At 35.4% G+C, this 23,472-nt stretch overlaps 1 protein-coding gene across 1 annotated transcript in view; it reads left to right on the forward strand.

The window, feature by feature from the left end:
• Nucleotides 1–845: 845 nt before the first annotated feature.
• XKR9 (XK related 9) overlaps nt 846–23,472 on the forward strand; it is a 44,186-nt gene continuing 21,559 nt past the window's right edge. The window contains exons 1-3 of the mRNA XM_082858313.1: nt 846–952; nt 5,927–6,468; nt 17,658–17,878. Of these exons, the coding sequence (XP_082714439.1) occupies nt 6,197–6,468; nt 17,658–17,878 (493 nt within the window). The 5' untranslated portion in view covers nt 846–952; nt 5,927–6,196. The remainder of the gene's footprint in view (nt 953–5,926; nt 6,469–17,657; nt 17,879–23,472) is intronic.

Genomic DNA, 23,472 nt, shown 5'->3' on the forward strand with positions numbered 1-23,472 from the left:
GAGTCTTTGTGAATATGTTTAACAATGAGACTTGAAGTTTAAGTTCCTCCCCAACAAATAAGACCAATGATTTTTACATTCTGTTCAGTTACATTTACAATAATTTATCCTCTACCTATAACATGTAAAGTATTGTTGTGGACGTGTGGGTGTGTGTTAAAATGAATAAGATAGTTAGCTTTCTAGAGGTGTATTACCAGGAAGGAGATGTATATGATCTTATTTTAAAGCATATGTGGGTAAATCCTAGAGAAGTGTAGCTGAAGTGATGGGATTGCAAGGAGGAAGGAGAGAATCAAATTGATTGGGAAGATCTCGGAAAACTTAGAGGGGGTGGGTTTTGAGCCGATTCTTAAAGACTGATAGAACTTCAGGAAGATGGAGGTAGAAGTAAATAGTAAATAACTTGAGCAAAGGCTTGGAAATAGAAGAACTGTAGTGTTTATTTTTGAAATAGAAACCAACAATCATATATTCTTAGGGCATAGGGTTTGAGAAGGTATATACAGTTTGAAAAAATAAGTAGGCTCTGTTAATGATAAATTCTTTATTAGAGTATTTCAGATTCAAGAATCTCTCTCTCCCTTTCAAACATGAATTGTCCACTTAGATATACTGTGAGGCAAATTGTGTCTTCTTAAAACTTAATTGATAATACAGTAAAGGCTTGTAACCTAGTCAACCTGTAAAAGGAGCCATGTAATTCCTTCCCCCAATGTGATGGTTAAAAAGGAGTGTACTGTGGTCACAATGATACAGACTCTGTTATCACTGGATTAGAAAATCCCACATATGACTAACAGGTGATTTCAGTTTCATTTTAGTTTCGATGTTCAAGGTTTACACATCCCTTAATTATGCTTATTTTCAGAGAAGAAGAAATGAAAGATTCCCAGGATGAAGATTTTCCAGAAGGGACTTTGAGTTAAAGAAGGCTTCTTACATGTAACAAGTAAGCCCGTATTTTACATGTTAAGTTTGATTGATAAATGAAAGTCTGCTCGTTTGTATTTCTTTCAGGTATCTTCTTTATTGTGAAGAGCTCATCTACAGTGGGCAAAGGTTATGTATTTTGGCTGGCAGCCAGGTAGCCACATAGCTGGGTTGACCTCTGAATGAAATTGTATTGAAACTGTCCTATTAAGTCAGTAAGTGTCCTGAATTCTCTAACTGAAGTCAAATTTTGTAGGTGGCATTATTTCTGCTAAGGTGGTATTGGAACAATGATCAAGTGTAGGGATAAAGATGAACTATCTTTCATGCAAGTTATACAACTATGTGGTTACTGAAGGAGCTGCAGGCCCTTTTTTATGAGAGCTGCTATGTTTATTATGTACTTTGCTGTGTAGTTTTCCTTCTAGTTGGCGTTATGTTCTGTTTCACTAAATTAGGAATTTAGAAGTTGCCAGATCAGATTAGTTTATTGAGTCTGATGTTCTGCCAGTAATGCAATTTCTAAGTTTCTTAGAAATTATTTTTTCCCATCTTGTAAATCTTGTCTCAAAATGGCTAGTGTTTTCCTTATGCATGCCAGGTAAAGGAAGCTCTCTTTGTGGGGAGAGTGATTAAGAAATGCACACATGGAGGTCTACCTCGTTTTATTGCCCTTTGCTTTATTGTGCTTCTCAGATATTGTGGTTTTTACAAATTGGAGATTTTGGCAACCCTGCATTGAGCAAGTCGACCAGCACCATTTTTCGAACAGCATTTGCTGCCTTTGTGTCACTGTCACATTTTGGTAATTCCCGCAATATTTCCAACTTTTTCATTATTGTTATATTTGTTATATATTGTTATGGTGTTCTGTGATTAGTGATCTTTTACTCTTTTTTTAAAAAAAATATTTATTTATTTATTTGGCTGCGCTGGGTCTTAGTTGCGGCACGTGGGATCTTTTAGTCGCGGCGTGCAAACTCTTAGTTGTGGCATGTGGGATCCAGTTCCCCGACAGGGATCGAACCCAGGTCCCTGCATTGGGAGCATGGGGTTTCACCCACTGGACCACCAGGGAAGTCCCAGTGAACTTTTAGTCTTGCAAAAAGATTTTGACTCGCTGAAGGCTCAGATCATGGTTAGTATTTTTTAGCAATAAAGTATTTTTAAATTAATGTATACACATTTTTTTAGACACGGTGCACACTTAATGCACAGGCTTTTAGACAGAATTGCACACTTAATAGACTACAGTATAGTGTAAACATAACTTTTATATGCAACCAAAAAATGTGTGTGGTTCACTTATTGCGATATTTACTATATTGTGGTGCTCTGGAATCAAACCCGCAATATCTCCAAGGTGTGCCTGTATATTGAAATCAGTTTACTCATTAGAGATAACTCACCTAAATACCAACATCTCTAAGCCTCAGTTCCATGATCTGTAAAATGGGACCAATGATACCCTTCTTATAGAAATTTGTGAGAATTAAATAAAATAAAGTTTGTAAAACACTTCACACATAGTAAATACTCAGCAGTGGTAGCTACTATTCTACTATCTATTCTTCCACTATATATGGCAATATTTTTTTTCCTAGATAGTAAAGCTTAGGAAAGTACGTTTTTTTAAATGATGTTAAAACAGGACCTGGGTACACATTAAACACATCCAGTATAACCATGTTAATGCATCTGCCAATATTCTGTGGAATTTTGTTCCACATGCTCAAAATCTAGTACATTAGACTTCGGAACTCACTATTCCTTCCACCTGGCAATCTTTTTCATATGACAGCCACATGGCTAATTTCATTACTCAAATGCCACCTTCTTAGTGAGGCCTGCTCTGACCATTCTAATTAAAATTGCAACCTGTGGTGCACCTGCCTCTACTCCAACTCCTGATTTCCCTTAACATTGCTCTGTTCTTTCTATAGTGCTTATCACCTTCTAATATGATACCTAATTTACTTATTATTTTTATCGTTGATTGACTGTCTTTCTCTGCTAGGATGTAAGTTCCATAATGGCAGGGATTTTTGTCTCTTTTGTCACATGATCTATCTCAAGAGCTTAAAATAGCACATGGTAGGTTTAAGTAAATATTCAATTAAACAGAACCTTTTGATTAAATCTCATTCTCCTAAGCTCCATGCTTATACTGGGCATGATGTCTTTCATTTTAAGATTAGAAACTTATTGCAGGGAAATTCGTGGCCTGCTAGATTGGAAATACTCAGATTTTAAAATTATTTTTCCATCCTGTTTGGCCACGACATTCTTGACAGGAAAAGTAGTGATAATGAGCTTTCGTTTTTTTCTGTAAGAAGAGTGAAATATCTTTTAATATTATTCTGAAGACTTGTAAACAAAATACTTAAAAGTGCTAAAATGACAAGAACACTGTTAAGTATTAGGTTGTGTGTTTTTTTTAAGTAACACTTTCTCCTCCTAGTTTTTAAAGTAATAAATGTTCTTTATAGAACACAGGGTGTTAGTCTACTCAGGCTGCCTTAAGAGAATACACCAGACTGGGTTGCTTACATGACAGAAATTAATTTTTCTCACAGTTCTGGAGACTGGAAGTCCAGCCTCGAGGTGCCAGCGAGACTGGTTTCTGGTGAGGCCTCTTTCTTTGGGTTGCAGATGGCTCCTTTCTTGCTCTGTCCTTTCTTATAAGGACACCAGTCCTATTGGATTAGGGACCCATTCTTGTGACTTCTTTCAACCTTTTTACCTCCATAAAGACCTATCTCTAGATAGAGTCACATTGAGGGTTAGCACTTCAACATATGAGTTTTGGGGGGGGAAACTATTCAGCCCATAAATATAGAAAAGAATGAAGAAGAAAAAAATCATCTATAATACCATTAATTCCCCAGATAAAATCACTGCTAACATGTTTTGTATTTCTCCAGTCATATTTCCTTTGCATTTTCAAAGCTTTGGGATTATAACATAGTATTTTTTCACTTAACATTCTTTAAAATGAAGTCAAAGATTGCAAATGCAGATGCTTACAGATGTCAGGCAGACAGGCAAGATAATAATGATAACTAACATTTATTAAGCCCTGACTATGCCAGGTACTTTTCTAGAGGTTTGTATGTATTATATATATTATCTTTCTTAACCTTCACAGTAACCCTCTGTGGTATATACCATTATTATCTCCATATTTCAGAGGAAGAAAATAAGACAAAGGGAGGTAAAGGAGCATATTTAAGGCCACACAGCTATTAGGTAGGTGAATTGGCATTGAGACCCAGCTGTTGAAATGACTGAAGTGTGGTGGCTGGCTACTGTGGTGAACTTGAGAGAGCCTATGCCATTAGGGGGGTGCCCACTGCTGATGAAGGAATGATAGTCTACTGTAGCAGATCTTTGAGTTTTTCAGTAGCAGGGAGAATTCTAGATTTTTGTATGAAATGTTAGCAATTAATTAGGGACTTCCCTGGCGGTCCAGTGGTTAGGACTCTGCAATTCCACTGCAGGGGGCATGGGTTCGATCCCTGGCTGCACAGCATGGCCAAAAAAAAAAAAAAAAAGACAGTTAAGGAAACCACTGTTGAGTCACACAAATCTCATCTGCAGATTGCTTTCAGCTTACGTTTATAAAATAGGGTTCACAATAGTAATATCTACCTCCTAAGTTTGATGTAAGAATTAAATGAGGACATTTTATGTACAGCATTTAGCTCAATGCCTGGCACATAGTGGTAAGTAAACGTTAGCTATTATTAGTAGAATAAATACTTTCTCCAGTCATCAAAATTCTTTATAAATATCATTTACTATTGTTTTTATTTTAAGAAATTATATAATACCTTAGTACATGTCTGTTGTAAAAAACTCAAACAATATGAAAGAATATTTAAAGGATTAAAATTGCATTTGCTTCCTACTCCCAACTCCTTTCTCCTCTCCGTGTATAATCAGGAAGCATATATTACAATATGCTATATTTATCCTTTTGGTACTGCTTTTTTCACTTAATGTGTCTTTAGATCTTCCAAAGTAGGTTATACAAAGCTACTTCATTCTTTTTAAAGGTTGCATGGTGTATTCTTTAGTACGGATGTACCATAATTTATTGAATTAGGCTTCTCAATTGTCATTTGGGTTGTTTTCAATTTTTTGCTATTTTAAAAAAGGTTCTGCGAAGAGCATATATCTTTGTGCACATCTGCAAGCATTTCTCTATGCTTGATTCTTAGATGGAATTGCTGTATCAAAGCATATTAAGAATTTTCGGGACTTCCCTGGTGGCGCAGTGGTTAAGAATCCGCCTGCCAATGCAGGGGATATGGGTTTGAGCCCTGGTCCAGGAAGATCCCACATGCCGCGGAGCAACTAAGCCCGTGTGTCACAACTACTGAGCCTGTGCCCTAGAGCCCGCGTGCCACAACTACTGAAGCCCATGTGCCTAGATCCCGTGCTCCACAACAAGAGAAGCCACCGCAATGAGAAGCCCGTGCACTGCAACGGAGAGTAGCCCCCGCTCGCTGCAACTAGAGAAAGCCCTGCGCAGCAACGAAGACCCAATGCAGCCAAAACTAACTAACTAAATAAATTTTTAAAAATGCTTTAAAAAAAGCATATTAAGAATTTTCACAGCTACTGTACCTTTGTTAAATATATTTTTAGTAGCTTTGTAATATTCCATTTTATGACTCTACCATTATTTATTAACTCCTTTTGTTGACACATTTAGATGATTTCCAGGTTTTTGCCACTATAAATGGTGCTGTGGTAAATGTCTTTGTGAGCAGGTTATGTGTTTTAAAAGGTAAGTAGTCTGAGAGGAAGTTGTCAACTATTAAGTATATCTCTGACACTTTACTTTCCCAAAGCTATATATTATAAAAAGTATATTTAGTGGTAATATATTATTTTTAGAAAAAGTAGGACTTTGATAAAGTTATGGCCTAGGGTTTTTAATACTATACTCAAGATTTTTAGCATCTTTTATGATGTTTCATTTTAGGTGTTGTCAGCTGTAATGAAGAACACTGTGAGACAGAAGATTGAATAAAGCCTTGTAACAACTGGATTAGAGGTTTAGAAAAGAAAGTTAAAATTAGTCACTTTGGTTTTAGTGTTCCAATTTCATAATATTTATTCTTTCTTTTAAATAGATTTAGGGAGTAGAAATTAAAATTCAGTGCTACACGAAAGGATGCACTAATATTTGTTCTTTTTTTTTCTTTTTGTATGAGAGAAGGAGGTAGATAACCAAGAGATATAGTGATTCATAATGAAATATACTAAGTTTAATTTTATGATGTCGGTTCTTGGCATTATAATCTATGTAACTGATTTAATTGTGGATATCTGGGTGTCTGTCAGGTTTTTCTATGAGGGACAGTATGTTTTCGGTATTTTAACAGTAAGCTTTATGCTCTTTGGAACACTTGTGGTCCAGTGTTTTAGTTATTCTTGGTTCAAGGATGATTTAAAGGAATCAGGCCAAGAAAGTCAGCATTGTTTTCTTCTACTTCATTGCTTGCAAGGAGGAGTTTTTACAAGGTGAGCATATACTTTTGATCATTAACACTATTATTCTTTTTTTCAGACAGAAGCTACCTTTCTGTATCTGGGTAGTCAAATGTACAAAGGTTCCCTATTTGCATGTAGCACAAAGGTTACTTGCTTCTCACTAGCAGTGCTTGCGTGAGTCATTGAACTCTCAGAATTGTCCAGGTTCATTAACATAATGTTTTAATTTACCTAATTAAGTTACTTTTTCTAATATGTTATCACTTTTTTATGAGAAGGAAAAGGACTCATTTCTATGTCTTGTGAATCTTTTCTCATCTATTTTATATTTTAAGACTGATTATGTAAATATAGCCTTTCACTTGCAACTCTGATAGAGCACTTAATTTTTTAAGTTAATTGTACCATTGATTTAATGAAGTGAAATTTTTACTGCAATAACGCAGTAACCATGTGGTTAGCTTGGTACAGAATCATTCACAGAACTAAAAACAACCTTAAGAATCATGTTGTTTAAAGCCTGTTTTCTGGTTAAAGAAAATAGAATCTAAATAAGCCCTGAGAATTCTGTGATTTTCCATATACCTAATTTCATATGACCTTTTCTTCATTATCTTAAGAGATTTAATTCTGTTCAAAGCGATATATATATTAAAGGTAAAGAGAAGAATTAAAGACAGATATAAAATCATTGTTTTTCATAGTAAATTTTATCTGTATAAACAGTTGAATTGAAGCCTAGCTGTTATGGCAACATGGTAATTCAGCTTTTGAAAATGGACATTTACAATGTATAAATGTAAACTTGCAGCTTATAGCTGTTGTCACTTTTTAATGTTATAATTGACCTTGCATGGTGTGAAATAAAAGTTTAAACACTGGTGTAAAAAAAAATAAAGACATATTAAGAGGATAACGTATTATTTTGCTACAGTTAGGTTTTGAAGTTGGGCCATTTTTTTTTTTTTTTTTTTTTTGCGGTACGCGGGCCTCTCACTGTTGCGGCCTCTCCCGTTGCAGAGCACAGGCTCCGGACGTGCAGCTCAGTGGCCATGGCTCACGGGCCCAGCCGCTCTGCGGCATGTGGGATCTTCCCAGACCAGGGCACAAACCCGTGTCCCCTGCATCGGCAGGCGGACTCTCAACCACTGCGCCACCAGGGAAGCCCTGAAGTTGGGCCGTTTTAATAGCCATCTTTCCTGAGAAAGATTTTAGTGGCAGTAGAATTCTAGATGAATAGTTATTTTCTCTCTGTATATTATATTCTCTCATCTTTTTGTTTCCATTGTCACTATTGAAGAGTTAAATGTCAGTCTTACTGTTGCTCTTTAAAAGTATTTTGTCTTCTTTTTTTCCCTCTGGCTGCTTTTATGATTTTTCTCTTTATCTTTGGGTTTCTAAAGTTTATGATATATCCAGGTATATATTTACTTTTATTTCTCCTGCTGGGGATTTGCTGGTCCTCTTGATACTATAGATTATTATCTTCCATGAATTCTGCACAATTCTCAGCCATTATCTTTTCTAACATTTTCTTTACCATATTTCTGTCTCTTTTCCTTCTGGGACTCCAAACAAATTTAAGGTAGACCTTCTTGCTGTATCTAACATGACTGTTACATGTTAGATTGTTGATTTGAGATTTTTCTTGTTTCCTGAGGTAAGCTTGTATCACTATAAACTTACCTCATAGAACTGCTTTTGCTGTGTTCCACAGATCATTGTGTTCTCATGTTTATTTGTCTCCAGGTATTTTTTGTTCCTCTTTGATTTTGTCAGTGATCCATTGATTGTTTAGTAGCATATTGTTTTTGTTTTTTGCATTCTTTTCTCATAGTTGATTTCTAGTCTCATGCCATTGTGGTCAGAACAGATGCTTGATATAATTTCAATATTCGTAAATTTATTGAGACTTGTTTTGTGGCTTGTCATGTGATCTATCCTGGAGAATGTTCCATGTGCACTTGAAAAGAATGTATATCTTGCTGCTTTTGGATGGCATGTTCTATATATAATCTGTTAAGTCCATCAGGTTTAATGTCATTTAAGCCCAGTGTTTCCTTACTGATTTTCTGTCTGGATCTTACGTCTCTCCACCGATGTAAGTGGGTTGTTAAAGTCTCCTACTATTGTTGTGTTACTGTCAATTTCTCTGTTTATGTTTGTTAATATTTGCTTTATGTATTTAGGTGCTCCTATGTTGGGTACATATGTATACCCATATTGTTATATCTTCTTCTTTGATTGATCCCCATATCATTATGTAAGTGCTTTTTTGCCTCTTGTTACAGTCTTTGTTTTAAAGTCTATCTTGTCTGATATAAGTATTGCTACCCCAGCTTTCTTATGATATACATTTGCATGGAATACCTTTTCCTATACTCTGTCTTTCAGTCTGTATGTCTTTAGATCTGAAGTGAGTCTCGTGTAGGCAGCATCTATACAGGTCTTGTTTTTGTGTCCTTTCAGCCAGTCTATGTCTTTTGACTGGAGCATTCAGTCCATTTACAGTTAAAGTAATTATTGTTAGATATGTCTTATTGCCATTTTGTTAACTGTTTTGGGGTTGTTTTGTAGTTCTTTTTGGCTTCTTTCTTCTTCTTTTGCTCTCTTCCCTTGTGATTTGATGACTATCTTTAGTGTTACGTTTGGGTTTCTTTCTCTTCTTTTGTGTGTATGTCTATTATAGATATTTGGTTAGTTATTACCATGAGGTTCATGTATAACAATCTGATCATTATACTGATAAGTGATTATTTTAAGGTGATGATGGTTTAAGTTCAAACACTTTCTAACAACCATGCATTTTTGCTTCCTACCACCCATGTTTACTGTTTTGACATCATATTTTACATCTTTCTGTTTTGTGTATCCCTTAACTACTTATTGTGAATATAGATGATTTTACTACTTTTATCTTTTAACCTTCCTACTAGCTTTATGAGTGGTTGATCTACTACCTTTACTGTATATTTGCCTTTACCAATGAGATTTTTCCTTTCATAATTTTCATATTTCTAGTTGTGGTCTCTTTTCCTTAGAGAAGTTCCTTTAACGTTTCTTGTAAAGCTGGTTTAGTGGTTCTGAACTCTTTTAGCTTTTGCTTGTCTGTAAAACTTCATATTTCTCCTTCAAATCTGAATGATATCCTTGCTGGGTAGAGTATTCTTGCTTGTAGGTTTTTTCCTTTCATCACTTTGACTATGTGGTGCCACTCCCTCTGGCCTGCAAAATTTCTATGGAAAAGTCAGCTGATAGTCTTATGGGAGTTCCCTTGTACATACAGAGATTCTTCATTCTTACTGATTTCTTTGCTTAGTAGTTAGGGATGTGGGGACAAGTAGGTAGCCATTTGGAAAAAAATATGTGAATTATAACTGGACCTTCACACAAAGTTCAGGGTTAGCCCATGCTCTAACATGGCACGTGATCTTGAAAAGAGTTTAGCCTGTTCTGTGATGAAGGTGAAATCTTTAGAAGTATATTGATAGAAACATAGAGATGAGTACAGTATTGGGAGAGTTTTAAAATGTTGTAGTTTATGTCTTCAGCTTCCCAGTCTTTGATATGACAGAACATGTGCTCTAACTCCTCCTAACCAGAAGAAAATCTGAAAGGATAAACTGACAGAGTTTTGTTTCTGGAGTAGCACTAGGCACCCCACCCCTCCCCAACCCCCAACACTAAATCCCAAACCACAAGGACAAGAAAATAGTTTTTTCCCCTGTTTGCCATTCAAATGGACAGACCACAGATTGTAGAAATTGACCAGAATGGAAGTAAGAGGAAGCAATAGCCAGTATTTGCAGCATAAGAACAGTAACGGTTTTGATTCACTTTAGAGTTGGGATAATTTCAGATTGCATGTTATGGACTATACATCTAGGTAAAATACCAGACACCAGGATAAATTTCAAATGAATCAAATATTTAATGTAAAAATACTTATATTATAAGAAAACATGGGAAAATTCCTTTATAGCCTTGAAATGGGGAAAGCCTTTCTAACCATAACTTAAAATCCCTAAGCTATAAAAATTATAGATTTGATAATAAAAAATGCATGCTAATTAAAAAAAGCAAAAATCTCCCAAACAAACAAAAGCAAAGCAAAAAGGAAAACAGCTTTAACAGGAGAAAATATTTGCAATTTTGAATAGAAAAAGGGCTAGTCTTTTAGTATTTAAAGAGCTTCTGAAGTCAAAAAGAAAAAGGTCATCCACCCAATTGAAACATGGGAAAACAGTGAGGATAGTTCAGAGAAGAGGAAATGCAAATGGCTCTTAAGTTGTCTGAAGGATGCTAAGCCTTGTTCATAATTTTAAAATTGCCAATTAAAACTTCGCTGAGATATTCTTCACCTACCAGACTTGCAAAAATCCAAATGATAATACGCTCTCTTGGTAAGGCATGGGAAAACAGGTATTCTCATACTTTGTTGATGGGAGTATGGATTGGTTATGGGAGTATGGTTTGCCCACCATCCCTGTGGAGGGCAGTTTGACCATATTTCAAATACACATACATACCTTTAGACCAGAGTTTCCTCTTCTGGGAATTTATCGTACTTGCAGACATGTAAAATGGCATATGCACAGCTTTTCAATTGTAGTATTCTTTGTAACAGCAAAATATTAGAAACAATTGAAATGTCTGTTGGTAGAGTTTATGGTATACCTATGCAATGGCACACTACATAGCTATTACAAAGAATGATAAAGTACTTTATGTACTGAAATGGAAAGATCTCCAATATGTACTTTTAAGTGAAAAGACAAGGTGCATACAGCAGATATGATATGCTACAGTCTGTGTAAAACGAAGTGGTGAAAAGGCATATATACTTATGCTTGCTTGTATATGCATAAAGAAACTCTAGAAGGGTACACATGAAAGTGGTAACTGTGAATTCTCATGGTCATAGGGGAGGGTGAAAACTGGGTAGTTAGGTCATAGGAGTGGCATGGAGTTTTTTCAGCGAATAACTTTTAAAAAAATTTTTGAATTATTTGAATATTTTGCCTATTCAAACAAAAAAAGAAGAAAAGGAGAAATTGAATTAGGTTTGCTATTAGTGATAAACAGATACTTGATAAACAGACACTTCCCTCTTTTTGTTTTCTTTTTCTTTGTATTTTCTTAGTGCAGGAAGTGGCAGAATACTGAGATGAATAGTGAGAAATGAGCAAAAATTAAAACATAATTAATTTAAAACATAAGTTCATAAAAATGGGAAAATTATCCAAGGGTCTGTCTAAACTAAGTATGGAAAAACCTGAGATTTACTGAACTACAGATTCACTTCCCTACAGAATAGATAAATTGAGTTTGTGTTGGTAGATGAAAGACAAGGAATGTCAACATGAATTATTTATTAGGTGTAAGTGCCTGTTGCTACTAAGTATGTTCTCACTGCTCAGGGGTCTGTGGAGTAGAACATTTCATTTTCCAGAATATAAATTAGATGACACTTCTGTATTTCCATTTTATGTACTATTTGTGATACAACCTTTCTCCTTGCCAAAGGAGACTTTTCCTTTGATGGGTATATGAAAGGCATTTGTATTATTTAAAATATGGAAGTTATTGTTGTTCTTTTAAAATAACTGGTAAAAAAAGTTCAAATCGTGTGAAAGAAAGTACAATGGAGATGAGTCTCCTTCCTTCCGCAGGTCCCTGGGCCCTTCTTTATGGAGTTTCTTAAATGGGCATTAAATAGTTGAACATTTTTTCTTACCTATTCTTCTATTTAAAATGCTTTAGAGAGAGGTCATCTGGTAATGTTCAAATTTCCTAGGGTGCAATATTTATGAAACTTGAGGATCTGGGCCCTTTACTTAAATCTCTAAATATTTGAGGATTTTCCGAGGTATCTTATTGTTGTTGATTTCTCATTAAATATTGTTTTGATCAGACAACATAATTTGTGTGATTATAGTCTTTTTACATTTATTGGCTTGTTTTATGGCCCAACATATAGTCTAACTTGGTGAATATTCCATGTGCATTTGAAAAGAATTTGTAAATTGCTCTTGTTGAGTGTAGTGTTCTATAAATGTATAAATTAGGGCAATATGTATCAACATATTATTAAACATATTATTATTAAACATATTATTAAACATATTATTAAAATCTGCTATATTCTTACTGATTTTTTTCTTTTGGCCTACCTTTTCTTTCAATTACTGAGAGATGAGTGTTAAAACACTCTAATATTGTGGACTTATCTTTTTCTCCTTGTACTTTGAAAATTTTTGCTTCGTGTATCTTCAAATGCTATTATCAGGTACATTCAGATGTCTTCTTGAAAAATTGATTCTTATATCATTATGATATGACTCTTTATCTCTGTTAATACTCCTTGATTTGAAATCTGTTTTGTCTGGGATACTAATATAGCCATACTAACTATTTTTTTGTGATTTCCTTTTCAAACTCTTTGTGTCTTTTTTGTTTTTTAATTTTATTTTATTATTTATTTTTGGCTGCATTGGGTCTTCGTTGCTGCGCGCAGGCTTTCTCTAGTTGCGGTAAGTGGGGGCTACTCTTTGTTGCAGTGCGCGGGCTCCTCATTGCTGTGGCTTGTCTTTGTTGTGGAGCATGGGCTCTAGGTGCGTGAGCTTCAGTAGGTGTGGCATGTGGGCTCAGTAGTTGCAGCTCGCAGGCTCTAAAGTGTAGTCTCAGTAGTTGTGGCACATGGGCTTAGTTGCTCCGCGGCATGTGGGATCTTCCCCTACCAGGCCTTGAACCCGTGGCCCTTGCATTGTCAGGCAGGTTCTTAACTACTGCGCCACCAGGGAAGTCCCTCAAACTATCCGTGTCTTTATGTTTAAAGAGAGTCTCTTCCAAATCATATAGAGTCGAATCTTGATTTTTTTATCCAGTTTGACAATCTTTTATTGAAACTTTCAATCCATTTACATTTCATATATTACTGTAATTATTGATATAGTTGTCTTCTGGGCCTACATATTGTTTTGTTTTTATTTTTTCTGTTTGGGTTCGTTGAGCTTTATGTTGTTTTTGATCAAATTTGGAAAATATTTTTCGCCAGTATGTTGTCAAGTTTTTTTTTTTTCCTGCCCCATTCTCTCTCTCTGTTTCTTTTGGGACTTCAATTACACCTTTGTTATTGAGGTTCTGTTAATTTTTTTCATTAATTTTTTTCTCTCTGTGTTTTGTTTGCTAATTTCAATATCTGGGTCATCTGTGGGTATGTTCCTATTAACTGATATGTTTCTATTAACTGATTATGCTCTTTAGCATAAGTTACATTTTCCTCTAAATTTGCATATCATTTAATTTTTTATTGTGTAGTGGACATTGTGATTGATACCTTGTAGAGACTCTGGTTTCTGTTATCTTCCATTGAAGAGAAAGGAGATAGTTAAATTATTGGCAAATTACCTTGACGTGATACAGAGGCTTGGTTTAGGCTTTGCTAGGGAAGGTCTATTTTGCTTTTGTTCTTAGTCCTAGGGGAAGTCTTACAGACCTGAAGTATGGTCTTTACTCCTAACGTATCACCCTTTTGGCGTTTCAATGGGATGCTTGAAGTATTTACCAAGCCCCTCCAGTTTGGTGGAACTTAAACTCCAAACTCTTCCCTGTGGTACACAGCTGCCAAAATCTCTGCTCATTCTTGCCATTTTTCCTCAGTTCCTTGGAGCCTCACCCTAGCTATACATAGTATAGCTGTACATAGTATATATACTATACATAGTAAGGGGTTGGCCAAGGATTTAAGGAGGGTATATGAAGATTTGGGAGGTTTTTTAGTCTGTGGCTCCCTCTTTTCTAGGATCCCTCTTAATTTCTAACCACTCTGGCAGATTCAACCTTAGTTCTCTCACTCTTTGAGCCAGTAATAATTCGACTTTCTGCTTGAGCTGTATCTACTTTTTGCCATTTGGACTGTGGGATGCTGGTAGAGGAAAAGCCAGATAAATGCATCTCATGCAGTATGGTTCCCTTCTTTCAAGGGTTAAGTGCCCTCATCCTTCCTTCTTCCTACTTTTGGTTGCTCTTTAGTGCCTTGTTTTCTTTAATATTTTGTCTGTAATTTATCATTGTCATCAGTAGGAAGGTGAGCTTGATACAAGGGAATCTCTCATCACTGGAAGCTGTTTCCTCTTTATCTCAAATAAAAGAATACATTGTGATAAAATATGCTAAGATTGCTCCTTCTGTTTCTTTTTCTTTGGCCTCTTCATCATTTCTCCCATAAAACTGAAACAATATCCTATTGATTAAAAAATTATATTCATACTCCCCTTCTCATGAAATTATCCTCAGATAAGCAGAACTTTGCATAGGTTTGCTATTAATTGCTACAAAATTGGAAAATATTCCTCTCTAAAGTCACTGGAAATATTAATGTGCACATCTGTAAACAGCTCCATCTTTTTTTTTTTGTTGTTGTTGTTGTTTGTTTAACAGGCACTGATATACCACTTAACATGTGCCAGTTACTGGTCTAAACATTTTACATGTATTAACTCCTTTAATCCTCATATCAACCCAATAAGGTAGATATGATGATTACCCCCTTTTTCAGATGAGGAAACTGAGGCATCACTAGGAAGTGATGGAGCAAGGATTTGAATCCACGCGTCCTGGCTTTTTTAGAGTCTGTACACTTAATCACTGTACTCTGCTGGCTTTCTCACTCTATGCTGTCTGTACTGATTTTGTTCTAGGTATGTACTTGTTAATATTTGTGAATTTTTCAAGTTTTTCAATTATCAGTATCTATCCTCCTGCTTTAAAAGGATAGATACCTTTAAGAACATACTGTATTACTATCAGTCTTACATAATATACATACAGGAACTCCCTATTGTGCCAGATACCCAGAAAAGGCTCAAACATAGATTCACTTATAAATCTCACCTATAAATCCTAGACAGTGTTAATCATTTTTTTTCTATACTTTTACAACATAGTATTTACATTCTGTTGAGTGGTTATTTCTTCTGCCTTGTATTGCAGCTAGCAGTTTATAGGCTTGACCTTCCTATTAGGTTGTAAGGTCATTGAAAGTGGAGGTCATGTCTTCATCATTTTTGTAGACATTCTACCCTGGCATCTAGTCCACATTGAATATAATGGACCATGTTATTCTAAAACTGTGATGGTAAAAAATATACTTTTATTTGCTAGGTGAAGAATCTTTGCATATCCATATATGTATACATCTTGTTTAAAATGAGAATATCTTATATTTGTGTTTTACTTTCAACTTTCCAAAGTCCTTTCATATCTACTGTCTCTTTATCTTTATGGAAAGATTGTCATGAGCTCTCATTTATTCATTCATTCAGTAAATATTTTCTTAGAGCGGCTATGTACCGGTACTATTTTAGTTTCTCAGGATATAGCAGTGAACAAAACAAAGTCCCGGCTTTCATGCAGATTTCATTCTTGTGAGAAGGTACAGATAAGCAAAAATGTGTCAAGTGATGATAAAGAAAAATGATGTAGGATAAAGAGATAGAATGCGATGGGATGGTGTGATCTGGAAAGACCTCTGTGAGGAACTGGTATTTGAATAGAGACCTGAATGAAGTTAAGGAGTAAACTTGCAAAATCTCTGGGGTTTAGGAGAGTTCCAGGAAGAGGGAGCAGCAAAGACAAAGGCCTTTAACTTGGGAAAAACAGTAAGAAAGGTACACTGAAATTGTGGGAGAAATGAGAGGGAAAGGCAGATTATGGAGGGCCTTGTAAGATGGGGTAAAGACTTTGTGTTTTATTCTAAGTATGATGGAAATCATTGGAACATTTCGAGTGGAGGGGTAACATCTAAATTATGGTTAACAGGTTCAATCTAGATGCTGTGTAGAGAATAGGATGTATAGGAAGCAGGAGTAGAATCAGAGAGACCAATTATGAGGCTATCAAAGTAATCCAGGCCAGAGATGTTGGCTGCTGAAACTAGGATGGAGGCAGTGGAAGTGATTAGATGTGTTTAGATCTGGATATATTTGAAGTTAGAGCTAAGAACCAACAGAACCTGCTGAGGAAGTTTTATAGGGTATGAGAAAAAGAAAGAAGTTGGAAATTATTCCCACATTTTTGGTCTGAGCAACATGGTGCATGTTAGTGCCATTTACTGAAATGGGAAACATTGACAGAAGGAGCAAGTTGAAACAGGATATATATCACTGCCCTCATTTTATATATGGGGAAACTGAGGTGTAGATAAAGAGTTTTGATAAGCTTTGGGCTAGAATCCTGGTTGTCTTATTGCTAGCCTCAGATATTTTTGAAATAAGTGTTTCAGTTATTTTTGTTATTAATTTTACTTGGATGATGATAAGTCATGTTCATTTAAAAATTCTTTGTAAAGAAAAGCCTGAGCAAGGATGTTTTAGGAGTCTTTGAAATTTTATGTTTTCCAGGGTGGTAATGGTCACAGAGCCTAGCACCTTGTAGATTATGGAGTACAGCTGACCCTTGAACAACATGGGTTTGAGCTGTGTGGGTCCACTTATATGCAGATTTTTTTCAGTAGTAAAGACTACAGTACTACACGATCTGAGGTTGGTTGAATCCACGGATGTGGAACTGAGGATACAAAGGGCCAGCTATCAGTTGTGTGTGGATTTTTTGACTGCACAGAGGGTTGGCATCCCTAAGTCCACGTGTTCAAGGGTCAACAGTAATTATTTGCTAGATTAAACTGAAAGAAGATTCAATCTCATCTTCAACCTTGACATTATCATAAGGGCATGTATTTGTCTTTTAGTTAAGATAAATTGCATGAAGTGGAAATTGCAGTTTGTCTTTCAGAAAATAGTGGTTAAGACTAGGAATGATAAGACATAGGTTTGGACTTTAGGTCTGCCCCTTACTCTCTGCGTAACTTTCAGCAAATCACTCTACTGTTCTCAGCCTAACTTTTCCTGTCTGTGATTTGGGAATAATACCTACTCATCTCTCATAATAACTGTGAAGATGAAAGAAGATCATGTATGCTTAACAGTGCTAGCACACACTGGCACATCAGACATGCAATAAAAATTGTGGAGTCTTAAACCTCAATAAAGCTACAATGAAATATTTACATAGTTGAGAGAAATTTGTAGTAGAGAAAGTTTGTGGGAAAATTCTATTCTTAAACACATGTTGCTTTTTTTCCAAAATTATTATGTAAATTAACACACATGTTATAAAGAATCTATTACTGAAGATAAATATTCATGTTTACTTTACAGGTATTGGTTTGCCTTGAAAAAGGGTTATCACGTGGCTTTCAAGTACACCAGCAAAACGGATAACTTCGTGGAAGAACAAATCGATCCTCATAAAGAAGTTATAGATAGGGTGACAGATTTGAGCATGCTCAGGCTATTTGAGACCTACCTGGAAGGCTGCCCACAACTTGCTCTTCAGCTCTACATCCTTCTGGAACATGGTCAAGAAAATTTCACTCAGTGTAGGTCTTTCTTAATAGCCTGTGTTAGATGGATGCCACTGATATTTTATGTCAACTGTGTAACTCTTTGGCAGGTTTTAGAATTATTTTTATTGTTTTTCTTTTTAGAATTATGTATTTTTTTTTGAAAAAGAAGTACATGGTTCAAAGGTACTTTGAGGTATATAAAGGTATACTGTCTCCCTCCCCCTTCTTCCTTTCCCTTCCTTTGTCTGCCCAGAAAACAAACTATTTTTTTTAACATTTTTTATTTATTTTTATTTTTTAATAGATCTTTATTGGAGTATAATTGCTTCACAATACTGTGTTAGTTTCTGTTGCACAACAAAGTGAATCAGCCATATGCATACACATGTCCCCATATCCCCTCCCTCTTGAGCCTCCCTCCCATCCTCCCTATCCCACCCCCTGTAGGTCATCGCAAAGCACCCAGCCGATCTCCCTGTGCTATGCTGCTGCTTCCCACCAGCCAACTATTTTACATTCAGTAGTAAAACAAACTATTATTGTCAGCTTTCTGATGATTCTTTCAGAAAAAAAAATGTAAAAGCCTATCTTTCTCTTTCCTTCTCTCTCTCTCTCTCTCTCTTTTTTTTATAGAAATGGTAGCATAAAAGCCATCTTTGTTTTTTGCACTTAACATATCTTGGAGATCTAAACATATCAGTACAGAAAAAGCGCCCTCATTTATTTTTCTTATCAGCATAGTATTACAAATTATGGATGTATCATGAATTATTTAACAGGCTCCCTTTTTATGTTAATTTAGGTTGTTTCTAATATTTTACTGTTGCAAAAAAGCTGCAGTGAATAGTCTTATGCATGCATTCTTTTGCATGTGTGAAGTTTAGCCATAGGGTAAATTCCCAGAATTGCAATCATTGAGTGAAAGTGCAAGTGCTACAAAACTAATGAAAGTTTTGCAAATCGGTTGATACGTTGCTCTTTTATAGCAGATTTCCTCATTAGGGTTAAATGTACATTTTTAAAGGACAATTTGGTATTTCCATTAAGAAAATCTTTTAATAGGTGTTTAATTTGAGATGTTAAAAGAACTATTTATTTGCTAAAAATAGTCCCAGTTTTCATTAGTGACTAGGATTCCATGCAGACTTGGATTCACCTCAGAGTAACAGATTGTCCTCTCCCCTGGAGTTCCCTCTATGCTACACTCACCTGTGAGAACACTTCATTTCCCCAAACAGTCTTCTTGGTCCCAGTTTCCCACAAACCTCTAGATTGTAGTCCCTTCTAATATTTTTACCTTTACTTTGATTGTTAGTGCACCACTGAAATGAACCTACTGTGTATGAGACCTCTTTTTCCTTGTGATGCAAAGAATTTGTGGGTTGGGATTTATTAGTCCCTGAAGCTAAAGTTCAGCATATAGAGTTTACAACCTGTATAATGGTAGATCTACTGATGTTAACTGTGGCTGCTTCTGTGTGGTGGGATTGTGAATGATTTTATCTATTTCATCTTCCTTATACTTTCCTGAATTTCCAAATTTTCTACAGTAACCATGTATTGTTTTGATAATCAGGAAGAATAATTCAAAATGTAAAAAAAAATCAGTTTATATATAGGACTACTTCAGAAGACTGAACAAATTCTTTTATCTTTGTTCCTTCTGAAATCATGCTAAAGAGGAAAGTAACAAGTAAAAACAGTATAAACCCATAAGGACAAAGAGAATGCAGAGTAGAATAGCAGATTAGAAATGTCAACAAATATTTAGGAGATGGAAAGCAGTTAGAAAACTTGGGTTATTCAAATCAGTTCCACCACCACTAAAAGGCTAGATTATTTGAATCAACTCTCCCCCTGAAATTATCTAAAACAATTGGTTAAGTATTTTCAAAAGTCTTCATAAAAGCTTAAAACAATCTGATACAACAGGCAAAAATATGCATGAAAGTGGGAATGCAGCAGGGTTGAGTAGGACTGTGAAGGCTTTATACCCTGAGGGTTTTTACTGAACCTTATAAACAAGCAGATTCAGTTTTGATGGCTTCCCAGGGTGTGGAGGACTGGAGACAAAACTCAGGGTCTTCACAAGGGAGGGACATCTGGTAGAAAATCCTAATCCGTAAAACTGGCACTCCAAAAGTCACCCTCCTCAGGGTAAAAGAGAAGTTACCTATCTCTAAATGAAACTTGACTGCATAAACAGAAATAATACTATGTGGCTAAGAAAAAGATAGAATGAAGACAAGCAGTAGCATGAAAGTCAGGTGGAAGATGGATGGAGTTAAACTGTTTTAAATTCCTTGTATAGTTCAGGAGAAAGGTAAAGCAAAAGTGGATCCGCGTGTAAAACAAAAACAATTAGAGAGACCCTATTTTTGAAAAGAAGAATGTAATATTAGGAAAACAGAATTATGTTAGTGTGCTTGGGCTGCCGTAACAGAATACTATAGACTGGGCAGCTTAACCAACAGAAATATATTTTCTTACAGTTCTGGAGACTAGAAATCCAAAATCAAGGTACCAGTAGGGTTGGTTTCTCGTGAGGACTCTCTTTGGGTTGCAGATGGCCACCTTCTTGCTGTGTCCTCACATGTCTTTCCTCTGTGTATGGAGAGAAAGAGAGATCTCTGGTATCTCTTTCTATTCTTACAAGGATACCGGTCCTATTAGATTTGGGCCCCACCTTTACGAACTTGCTTAACCTTAATTGTCTCCCTAAAGGCCCTATCTCAAAGTATAGTCACATTGGGGGTTAGGGCTTTAACATATGAATTTTGGAAGAATACAGTTCAATTCATAAAAGACATGAAAGTAAGCATTTTTTAAAAAATAAAATAAAGAACAGTAAATTACAGGGATAAGAAAGGTGACCAATACCACAAATTTCACAAGAGAAAGAAACGTAATATATTTTTATTATTTTAATACTCTTTTATCTAATTTTTTTGGCTGTGTACTCTGATTGGGTTTTGACTTGATAATGATTTTATGATATAATTTCCACAGAGAGAAAAGAAAAATTCAATCTTTTTTTCTAGCATAGTTAATAGAAATTAGGTTTTTGTTTATTTTTAATTTAGAGAAGTTTCAACTTCACAAAGTATTGATAATATTATAAGTATATTTTTTGATTGTTGTCACATTTGGGGACAACTCTACCAATGTCTTCAATAATGTGGTATAAGATCAGAGTATATCAAGATTTTTTTTGATGAAGTAACTAATTTTAAATACTGTTTGAATTGACAACACTTGTTTATTGTCAATGTCTCCTTTAGTGAATAGTGGGAGTCTTGTTTTCTTTACTGGTGTCAATAATGTCAAATCAGAAGAAATTAATAAGAATCTGTATAGATGTGATTGGGCAAGGTCATTTCATATTGGGAGAAACGCATAAGCAAAGGCGTGGTTTGGCAAAGACAAGGAATTCCTTTTGGATAGAGTATAGTGTACAGATTAGATTAGCAAAATGAGGAGAAAAAATATTGGAAACAGGTAGGTAAGTGGGAAATGGGAAATAACGTCAAACTAATAGTGCCAACTGGATGAGGATAGACCATCATGCCTTAATATTAAGGAATCAAAGGCCTGTTGACAGCAAGATAGTGAAGTGTTAAGATCAGGCAAACTACTTGAGAATCCTAGATCTGTTACTTACTAATCAGAATTATTCAAGCAAATCTTGTAAACATATCCCCCTAAACCTAAACTATTCTCAACTCAATTTCCCTTTAGCCAGATCCCCAAAATGACCACAGCTTGCTTCAATGCACCTAGGGAAAATGAGAGAGAGGAAAAGTAAGAGACAGGGAATTTTAGCAACTGCAATGAAAATACCTTATTTTTCCAACTTTTATAAAATATATATGACAAAGTGAACACATTGCCAGGGCTTTGCCAGGCCTGGAAGGAGTCTGGGCAAGTGTAGGTCCCTGAAATTTAAGCTTCACTACCTTCATGATAAATCTACCTGTGAGGTAAAAATACTGATTAAACTTTGATATGTTTAATATGCATGTTGTGATTTCTAGGGAAGCCATCAAAGAATAAAAACAGCATATCTCTGAAAGATGTGGGTTACTAGATTGAAAGGTTGATAAAAACGGCCCATACCAAGCCCATCATTATAACATTTCAGAGACGCAAAGATGAAGATAAGATTCTAGAAGATTTGAGAGAAAATAAAGATCATTTAAGGATAGGGAAATTGAATGGCTTTGAAATTCTTAACCATAACACTTGAGATTAGAATTTAATAGATCAATGACTTCAAAGTTTCAATGGAAAACATTTTTAAACTTTGAATTCTATTTCTGTTGAAACGGTGTATCAAACATGAGGGTAGAATAAAGACATTTTGAGACATACATGGTCTCAAAAGTTTAGCTTAGGTACAACTTTTCTCAGGAATGTCTGGAGAATGCTTGATCAAACCATGAGAACGAAGCAAGAAGGAAATATTGGAACAGGAAACAGGAAGTCAGCACTGAAGAGAGGTGAAGGGAAGTTCTGGGAAGACAGGAAGCAAACCTTGACAGCAGCCACCTTTAAGCAGAAGGATCATATTATTAAAAAACAAAAAAACCCTAATAGATGTATATAGGGGAGTTTAATTAATTAATTTGAAGAATTTGCTGAGAAATACTGATGAGTCATGAAAAACTAAGCAAAGTAAGTAACAATGAAAAGTTTTAAAAGAAAGGAAATATGATCAGGATGTAGTACTTGGCTGAGCAGTCAAAGAGGCTGTACTTATGTAGTCATAATAAGGTAAACACTGGATATTGATTTTACCAAAAATTGTGATGTTACTCTTTTGGGTAGAAGGAGAGAGAGGAAAATGGAAGGAGGGTGTGTATATATGTGTGCATGTGCAAAAATTTCCCCTTTCCACCTAGGAAATTAATAATCAGAGTCTAAAGTAGATAAGAAATAGCACAGTATGTGTTTTATTTAGAAATATGGCAATACATGTCAGAAGTAAAGGTAGAAGAGTTGATAGTAATTTTTTCTGAGGGTCATGGCTAAGAGGTGAGAAGGGGTAGAGCAGTCTACTGCTATTTTCTTATAAGTTCTTTAGCACTTACCAACTTTTAAAAACAATGTATATGTACTGGTTTGGTAGAAATTAAAACCAATTATAAAAAAGATATCACAGGGAAATTTAGGGGAAAGTGATGTTTTAATTCAAATATTTTTGAATTAAAGAAGAAAGAAAAGAAGCCCAACTAAGTGTGCAGTTCGGAGTGGTATATGCTAAAACCAGGAGAGTTGACAAAGACATTTATAATCGTCTTCACTAGAGGATCTATCTTAAGTCTGCCTTCCTATCCTAATATATAGCCCTCCAGTGAGGCTGAATGGGAATGATGAGCATTCTCTATTTTACTCCAAATTATTTCCTTCTAATTCTCTAATATCTTTGCTTTCAGTTTTATAAGTCCCCAGCTTTGAGTTCACATCCTTCTACTCTACCATCTTGAGCTAATCTCAGTCTCCAGCTTTGAGAGTGGGGCTAATGACATGCCTTTCCAAAGTAGTAATGAACTTACTTTTCTGTTATTTGTTGGGGAAAAAATGGGATAAAGGTGCCAAGCCTACAGAAATTTGTAAGTTTTAGATCA

The sequence above is a fragment of the Leucopleurus acutus genome (genome assembly GCF_964270905.1).
Source record: "Leucopleurus acutus genome assembly, chromosome: 17".
Classification (NCBI taxonomy): domain Eukaryota; kingdom Metazoa; phylum Chordata; class Mammalia; order Artiodactyla; family Delphinidae; genus Leucopleurus; species Leucopleurus acutus.